Consider the following 9,496-nt stretch of genomic DNA (forward strand, 5'->3'; position numbering starts at 1 on the left):
TATATCCAGTCTCTCTCTCTCTCTCTGTGCCAGCGCAGAAGCAGAATTGAATCTCTTTAGTTGGACTACGTCAACATTCAAATTACGTGAGGAGACTGTTTTTGAATATTATCTCTGAAGCTGGTCTGGTATAAATGGTCCATGTCTGACTGCAGGGTGTTGTTGTGATGCCATCACTACTAGCCCATTGAGCAAGCCCAACCCCCATTCAAAACTGGTTCCGGCACCGGTGATTCTTTATTTTCTGTAAAACTGCCTTGAAGCAATATGGACTGTGAACCATGTTGTCCAGTCTAATCATGAGCTTTGTTTCTCCAAATACTGAATATCACAAGTCACCTTGAGATTGAGTTTATTTTGCATGAGATGTTTTCATAAAGTTTGCATGCATGGTGTTGTAACATTCAAATATAATCAAACCTTAATTCAAAGTAATAAACTTGTCAAATTCTACACAACAATCTTTCAAACTGAGATTTGTGAACTGGAGGACTCTTGGTATTAACCTGGATTTTGCATGAATTTGTCATAAAATGTGCTCTGATCACAATATTGTTCCTGACACAATGATATATCGACATGTTTTCACAGTGCAAGTTGGGAAATGTATGGACACTGTTGGATTCAATAACTGCTCGACACTCTTTTGGCAGCAATAACCTCATTTAAGGACTTTTGAGCTCCAGTTTCCAGATGAAATGTCCACAGAGGGGCGCTAAAAAGTGGGTTGTAAAGTGGTCTGGGGTTATTTGAGCTCCATTTTGCAACTGTTATGAAATCAATACGACCTCATTTGTCCAGTCTAATCACTTTCTTTGTTACCCCAGATAGGGAACATCACAGGTCACCTTCAGATGGAGTTATTTTGCATGAGCTGTTTTCATAAAGTTTGCATGTGTTATAAAGAAACGTCCATGAAAAGTCATGAAACCATTAGAGAAGAGTAGAGGAGTGAAGAGGATCTTTGTGATCACAGGTTTGTTTTAGAAATAAAAGATTTTCATTGGAATGTAAAAACGGCCCTACATTTTGGACAATGTTTAAAATGGAACATTGAAAATGGTCAATATGTTTGTATTGATATTGAAAGACTGAAAACTTGTTGTTGTTTTTGTTGTTTCAGATGCCTGCTGTATTTCCGAGACAATGGAGCACACAATATTGAAACTTCTTGTTTTTATCGGTAAGTTTTGTGTGGCCGTGTGTGTATTTATGCCTTAGGATTATCAGGATGGTCAACTAGTTGTCCTACAACCACCTTTAAAACAAAACATATAGACAATTACTGTTGGACTCCGGATATTTTATGATAGTTGGTTTATGAACACATGGAAGTGAAATGTTTTGGCTACTGTGGAGCATTGCATTTATAAGATAAAAGTAACAATGTTTTGACAACTTTTAAAAACACATCTCGAGACCTCTGTGTTCTGTTCTACGTGGTTCCAGTCAGTTCAGTTTAAGAAACACACCTTAGGGGCTCTGGGTATCTCAGCTATTATTAACGCTGACTTTCACACCCGGAGTCACAAGTTTGAATCCAGGGCGTAATGAGTGACTCCAGTCAGGTCTCCTAAGCAACCAAATTGGGCCGGTTGCTAGGGAGGGTAGAGTGGGGTAACCTCCTCGTGGTCACTATAATGTGGTTCTCGCTCTCGGTTGTGCGTGTGGTGAGTTGTGTGTGGATGCCGCGGAGAATAACGTGAAGCCTCCACACGCGCTACGTCTCCACGGTAACACACTCAACAAGCCACGTGGAAAGATGCGTAGATTGACGGTCTCAGACGCGAAGGCATCTGAGATTCGTCCTCCACCACCCGGATTGAGGCGAGTTACTACGCCACCACGAGGCCTTAGTGTGCAATGGGAATTGGGCGTTCCAAATTGGGGAGAAAAGGAAAAAAGTAAGAAAAACTCTTTAAATGGTGTAGCTTCCTGAACACCAACTAGATGTTCAGAAAACCAACCGACTATTATTTTGAAAATAATGTTGTTTTGCACATTCCAAGTTGATACAGTAGTCGGTACTGAGCCCCTAAGGGGACATGGAGGTTTGAAAAGATGAGAAAAATATATTCAATGCTTTTGCGCTCTCTGTCAAATCTTTTGTTTTCTCCCCTGAGAAACATTGCATTCCTTCCAAAAACTTTTTCATTTCCTCACAAAATATTTGTGTTCCCCTGAGAAACTAATAAATAACTTAACCACGATTTTACCCTAGTAATATTGTAGACTGCAGTGACCATGTTATTACCATAGGTACATTTTAGTAACCATGATTGTAGTAACTGTTTTGTGTTTTTGTGTGTGTGTTTGTGTGTAAACTATGGTTTCAGTACAATAACCACAGATTAACTAAGGTATTAGTAGAACCAAAGTTACCACACAATTATGATTGTTAGTATCATAGTTTTAATTGTCCTGTATTATTACTATGGTTTCACTACAAACAATATGGTTAAAAGATGGTTTCTCTACCATGGTCAATTTTGTTTGGTTACTACAAATAATATAGTTCAATTTATTTATGTGAATGTGAAACTAATACCCTTTCAGTCATTTAATATTCATGTGTGTGTGTGTGTGTGTATGTGTGTGTGAGTGTATATGTGTGTGTGTGTGTGTGTGTGTGTGTGTGTGTGTGAGAGAGTGTGTGTGTGTGTGTGTGTGAGCGTGTATTTATCACTTTGTGGGGACCAAATGTCCCCATAAGGATAGTAAAACCCGAAATGTTTGACCTTGTGGGGACATTTTGTCGGTCCCCATGAGGAAAACAGCTTATAAATCATACTAAATTATGTTTTTTGAAAATGTAAAAATGCAGAAAGTTTTCTGTGAGGGTTAGGTTTAGGGGTAGGGTTAGGTTTAGGGGATAGAATATAAAGTTTGTACAGTATAAAAACCATTATGTCTATGGAAAGTCCCCATAAAACATGGAAACCCAACATGTGTGTGTGTGTGTGTGTGTGTGTGTGTGTGTGTGTGTGTGTGTATGTGTGTGTGAGTGTGTGTGAGTGTGAGTGTGTATTTATCACTTTGTGGGGACCAAATGTCCCCATAAGGATAGTAAAACCCGAAATGTTTGACCTTGTGGGGACATTTTGTCGGTCCCCATAAGGAAAACAGCTTATAAATCATACTAAATTATGTTTTTTGAAAATGTAAAAATGCAGAAAGTTTTCTGTGAGGGTTAGGTTTAGGGGATAGAATATAAAGTTTGTACAGTATAAAAACCATTATGTCTATGGAAAGTCCCCATAAAACATGGAAACACTACATGTGTGTGTGTGTGTGTGTGTGTGTGTATGTGTGTGTGTGTGTGTGTGAGTGTATATGTGTGTGTGTGTGTGTGTGTGTGTGTGTATGACTGTGTGTGTGTTCGTGCATATGTTTATAGAATTTTTAAATGTATTTTAAACTTTATCAACCTCTTAGACTTTTCTTTTTAAGGTTTGTCCATCCCACCGGTCTATCAAAAGCCAACAACCTTGTTCTTCTTTGTGTCAACGCCCAAAACCTTCACTGATGCTCAACTATACTGCAGACAGACGTACACAGATCTAGCAACTATTGAAAACAAGAACGATCTGAAAAAACTTCAAACAAGCATCTCATATATTCTTGCATGGATCGGGCTGCAGCAAACGGATCATCCTCTCTGGCACTGGGCACTCTCTGACAGTGAATTTTATGATGAGGGAGAGACTGAATACAGAAACTGGTCACCTGAAGAGCCAGACAGTGTCCTCAATAAAGACTGTGTGGTGATGAATGACAAGGGAGACTTTAATAGTGCCTACTGCACAACTAACTTGCGTTTCATATGTTATGATGGTAAGCAACAGTGCTTGTCTAATGTTTAGGGAAAACAATCCTGAATAGTTGTTGGACACGGATCAAACCAAGTCCTGAAATGCTATTCTGATCCAAAACTATTATGCTGTGTGCATTTTCCATTTCCCTTTTTGATTTGGAGCTATTTGCACCTATTAAAAAAACAAACATAAAAATATTTATGCCTGGAGTTCGGCCCTGAGGACTCTCACGTGATCCTGAGACCCCGACCAGGCTATGTGCCCAAGGTTCCCATGTCCCCAATTCTCATTGGCCTTTTCTCAATGATCTGATGTGTTTGGGGCTCCCAGTAGTGACCCCTATTGTCACTACATCGATTAAATGTCTCGTTCCCTCCATCAGGGAATGGAGGTCTCGACAGTATCCGAGACATTTCTGCTAAAAGTGAATTTTGACTACATTTATGAGTACACTAACATATGACTTGATTGCTAATAGACATGGACTAAAATTATTTAAAATAGTCATGACATGCCTTTTTGTATTATTTTAATATGTTGCTTAAGGTTCACTTATAATACTAGTAGTAATGTTTTTTGTTGTTTTTATGTTGTTTGCTTTTATGCACAAAAAAACAGTAATATATTTGTAAAATATGAGAATTTTCTAGCCTCATTCTGATCTTCTGTCAGAAACTTTCGGTTCCCCTTTTGTCACTCACTCGACGTTGTGTCGAATGAAGTGACACAAGGGGTCTTCCATGGGAGCCTTGCGTAAGCACTTCTTTTGGATCTATGGCGCATTTCCAGCTGGCGTTCTCTCTCTCTGCGCGCCCACGGCCCTGGACGCTTTGACAGTGCTTTCATTGCCTAAAAGAGTGTTCCACCTCCTAAAAGAGTTTTATTTTCTCTAAAAGAGTTTGAGTTTTCCACTCATAAAAGAGCAATACACAGCGGGCATTGAATGTTCTTTTCAGGACGCGTCTTTTTCAAGATGCCCTTCCGCCCCTGTGTAGTTCCTGGATGCGGTCGATATCTCTCCAAGACCAACGGCCACAGACGCTGCCTTGTGTGCCTGGGCAGCAATCACACTGAGGCAGCATTTGTGGATGGTTCATCTACTCACTGTGAGGACATGACCATGGCAGCGTTGCGGTCACGGCTCACCTTTCTCAAGGTGAATGCTACTTCAGCCACCCCCACGTCGCTCCTTCTTCCCACAGGATTAAGGACGATTAGGATGGCGATGAAGGCGATTTGGGGATGCCGACAGGCTCAGTTTTGGCGGGTAAATCCCCATGAACCACCCGTCTCCCAAAACGCTCGCTCGCTTTCGTCCAAGCTCGGGATGAGTGCGGCTCGCCTCACATCCAGCCGGCATTCTCCCTTGAGCCCCCGGAATTGGATGATGACATCGCTTCATCAGAGGGCGTCCAGGCGTCTGACGCGGAGGACTCGACTGGGATGCTGCCTTCGGGCCAGCAGTGAGGCTAACGCACAGATGGCCGACATTCTTGTCCAGGCTGCCATGAGCGTGTGCTTGAACTGGAGCCCTCCGTCCTCCCCACAACCTTCGCGGCTTGACAACTGGTACCTCGGATCTGGGCGCCGCTCCCAGCCACGTCCCCTCCCCCGGTATCATTCTTCTCAGAAGTGCATGATGAGCTGACGAGGGCACCTTTTACTGCCACCTGTGTCCAGAGAACACCACCACCTGGCAAGACCACCTGGTACTCCCCTACAGAGCCTCTAGAATGACATCATTATCTCAGCCTCTCAGTTCAAAAAGCTGACTGACAGAGGCACGCCCGCTTCCCTGGGGCATGCAAATTCTGTCTACCAATTTCACATTGGCCTTTCCTCAAGTTCAGAGGTTCCCAAGGAAGACCCCTTTTGTCACTTCATTCGACACAACGTCTCGTTCCCTCCCTCAGGGAACGGAGGTTACGACAGTAACAATGACGTTTTGGTGCTGCTTCTCCTTTAAGACTTGACAGTAAACAGCCACTGTTCTGATTGGCTTTCCGCTCTTGACTGACTTGCTATATTACTGCTCACCACTATTGGGCTGGGCTACGGGAACGGTTAGTTAAATGTGACATCACAGTGTAGAGAACGAGTTGTTTTTGCAGTGTGGTTTCAATACATGCTCTTTATGCAGTGAGGAGGAAGTTTTGAGTTCCTAAACTTACAGTATGTTTATATAGTACAGGGACCTCTTATATGTTAAAAGATGAAGGGAAATGTGATTCCTCTTGTCATGACCCCTTTAATAAGGTCTTCAAAGTCAACATGTAATGAAATAGGTTCCACTGCTTTCATAATACATAAACTGATCTTATTGTCAACAATTCATGTGTGTTATTGTGAGCAATTTCATGTTCAATTAAAAGCTTAAATGTGCTATATTTAAGATTGACAATAAGCATTTGAAATGGGTACTGCAGTCCAAATTGTAAACATTGAAGATTTGTCTGCCCCACCCCAGACTCGAAGCTCATGCGGTTTGCCAGAACTGTCCAACTCCGCATCCGTTTGAAAGGATTTCTGGGCTTTAAGCTGTCTCCATCTTCCAAAGGCATCTCCAATATTTATCCTTGTCTTACTACGCCTCTGGTCATGGTGGTTTTTAGATGGATGGCGAGACTTTTTAGGTCGGGTGGAATCTGTTATCTCTGATCCAGTTCGTTTGCTGGCTTCCATGGCTGCAAACTTTCTTTTCAAAATTCTCGGTGTTGAAAAACTGTTGGTGAGTGGGCAGTGGGCGGGATCACACAGGCCAAAACATAAACAGAAATTACGGCCCGTAATGAAAACTTCAAAGTAGAATATACTGGCTGTAGCTTTATTATCGGAGAAGCCAGTATTTCAACTTAGCATGTTTCCTTACTCTCTAATGACATATAATGGTCATTTTATGATTTAGTACAGTACTAATATTACATATAGCACCTTTAATGCTGTAATGCTCTTGTTGAGGTCACAGCTATATGCCAACCTACTTTTAAGATTCCAAATGCTGATTTATTTTGCTCCCATAGGAAACAACCTTCAACAGAAATACATCTTAATCAATTTATTAAGGACATGGAGAGATGCCCAGAGTTACTGTAGACAGTATCACACAGAGCTGGTCAGTGTGAGGAACCAGGAGGAGAACCTGCAGATCCAGCATCTGATACCAAAAGGAACTCTAGTGTATATCGGCCTTTTTCAAGACCCTTACGTTTGGTCTGATAACAGCAATTCTTCATTCAGAAACTGGAATTTGGGTCAGCCTGATAATTATGGCGAATGTATTACAGTAAATGAGAACGATCTTTGGACCCTCAGTAATTGCAATGTTGAAAGACCGTTTTTCTGCTATGCCAGTGAGTTTGTGTTATGTTCACAAATGTGTATTGGTTTGTTACTAATTCATTTGAACAATATAAGCGGTTTTATTTATTTGATTGAGATTGTAATTGTTTGTGCACAGCATATGTGAAGAAACAGATCCTGAAAGTGGAGCTGAAGTCTGCTCTGAATGTGAACGATTCCACAATGAAGACGGCCATCTTAGCCAAGGTGAGAAGTTCACTGATAACACAAACCACAACACAATACAGAGACACTTAGACAGTCTTATAAAGGTCATTGATGTGACACTCAATTTTGGTGTGCAGTTCATACAGAAGATTATTTGAATACACGTCTGTTTCAATTTGTTAATTAAAATGCATTCATATTTGAAATTTGATCTTGAAGTTCACTTTAGAATTTGATCATAAAATAAACTTTCACAAACCAGTTCACACTGTTGAAAATCATAGCATTACCCCCTCTAAATTGTTTAGATTTGGATATAGATGTAAAAATTAGATTATAGAACTACAGGTTGAATTATCTTTAGACCAAATGTCAAGCAAAGCTGAAATACATTACTGAATTACTGCATTCTTGTTTTGTGTTTTTTAATGTACATTTTAAATGACATCGTCTGCAGTGCTTAGACCTACAATTGTAATAATACGGTTCACTTGCATTGCCAACTGAAGTGGTACATTGTAATCAGGGGTGGAAGCCTGGCCACCCCATTGGCCACACCTCTCCGTCTCAGGTGCCACTGTATCCACTCCCTTCATTTTTTGTATCCACGTGCATCTGGCAATGATGCATGCCCAACCCAAATCCCCCCACCGAAAATGATGCACGCCCACCCCAAACCCCCACCCCCCACCCCCCACCAAAAATGCACGTTTCATGATCACAGGCAAACCAGTTCACCTCAAACCATGAGCTTCTCACGTAAAGTGTTTTTCTGAAAGTTGTTTGCAAATGTAGGGTTCAACCACAGATGTCATTAGAGAGCACAAAGTTCCCTAGTGCAGCTTTAAGAGTTAAAACCCCATTTGAGCACATTACGGTAAAGATGTTTTCATAAGATTCACTCTTTGACTGATCAAACCTTCTTTCTGTGGTTCAGATTCAGCAAACACTGATCGAACAGGGCTTTTCAGAAGACGTCACTTTGACATGGAGGAAGCAACAAGATGAACAAATCTTCCAGAAGATGAAAACATTTGTTGCTATAAGTAATAACGAGAGCTCTTCTTGCTTCTGAACTCATCTTTGCACTTGGAGGAAAATGTCTATAAAATCATTTAATGCTTATTTGGTTTTAGGGAACTGAACAGAAAACTGTATTTCTGAATTAATAAATTACGCTGAACAATTTTACAAGTATATTTCCTTAAATTAGCATTAGACACTTTTATAGTTATACATGTTAATTTACTTATCGTAAATGTTGTTTTAGACTTTCACTATTGCATTTGTTTTCCTTAAGAATAAACATCTGTGTGAACGTTAATATTCTCCATTAATCAACTTCTTATGGAGTTTTGTGTTCCTTCAGTTGCCTTCAGTTTGCTCACTGGGGTTATTAATACATTTATTATTTTATTATTTAGTTTCTATACACATTTTATAATCATATGTAATCAAACCACACAATGATCACTGTAAGACATTATACATATTACAGTTTCATTTTGTGTTAATGCCTGATTTCCTGTAAAGCTGTTTTGAAACAATGTGTATTGTGGAAAGCGTTACACAAATAAAAAATGACTCATGAACCATTCAAATGATTTATGGAACAGAACTGACCCAAAAGATTGATTTGCTCAACTTGAACATCACTGTGGCTGAAACTAAAGGCAGCTGCTTTGCTCAGTCAATTCAGTATATACTGCAAATATAATCTAATGGAAAGGGTTAAAAATAATGTAGTGTCTGTATTTAATTCACTAAGCTAAATAGATAATAGTCAAGTACGGTTATGGCTTAGTTGGCTTTTCTGTTCAATTGCGCCTCATCAATTAGTCTAATTAATGGACTGTAAAGAGATTAATAGTAAGGAGGGGCGAGAACAGTCTTAACGATATAAATAATAGTTTAATGTAAAACTGAACCAAAAAGACAAACACACACAGGTGTCAAACAGCTGCCCACTCTCTCTCGCACTGCCGTCTTTGGTCAGCACTTTCCCTCTCGAGGGCTAATTAGCCTGATTAGGGGCCGGGTGTGCGAAATCACGACCAAGCCCCGCCTTCCGCCCTCCCACGTTCCTCCCTCGTTCTCTCAGGCCGGGAAGCCCCTGGCATGGTGTACACCCTCCCCTTTCCCTGGAGAGGGGTGTGCCTTCTACCCCCTCTGCC

At 40.7% G+C, this 9,496-nt stretch overlaps 1 protein-coding gene across 1 annotated transcript; it reads left to right on the forward strand.

Moving 5' to 3' along the window:
* The first annotated feature begins 924 nt into the window (after positions 1-924).
* On the forward strand, positions 925-8,901 carry LOC127645770 (macrophage mannose receptor 1-like). The gene is made up of 6 exons (XM_052129442.1): positions 925-976; positions 1,124-1,183; positions 3,451-3,834; positions 6,836-7,165; positions 7,273-7,361; positions 8,260-8,901. Exons 1-6 carry the CDS (start codon positions 925-927, stop codon positions 8,395-8,397), a joined length of 1,053 nt encoding a protein of 350 aa, XP_051985402.1. The 3' UTR covers positions 8,398-8,901.
* The last annotated feature ends 595 nt before the right edge of the window (positions 8,902-9,496 follow it).

This window comes from Xyrauchen texanus, chromosome 1 (assembly GCF_025860055.1).
Source record: "Xyrauchen texanus isolate HMW12.3.18 chromosome 1, RBS_HiC_50CHRs, whole genome shotgun sequence".
Taxonomy (NCBI): domain Eukaryota; kingdom Metazoa; phylum Chordata; class Actinopteri; order Cypriniformes; family Catostomidae; genus Xyrauchen; species Xyrauchen texanus.

What these genes read in the sequence shown, in the direction of transcription:
- LOC127645770 (XM_052129442.1), top strand. Translation starts at nt 925, where the DNA reads ATGAAACCATTAGAGAAGAGTAGAGGAGTGAAGAGGATCTTTGTGATC. An exon ending in GAGGATCTTTGTGATCACAG is followed by an intron (nt 977 to 1,123) that starts GTTTGTTTTAGA and finishes TTGTTGTTTCAG; the next exon opens with ATGCCTGCTGTATTTCCGAG. An exon ending in GAAACTTCTTGTTTTTATCG is followed by an intron (nt 1,184 to 3,450) that starts GTAAGTTTTGTG and finishes TTTCTTTTTAAG; the next exon opens with GTTTGTCCATCCCACCGGTC.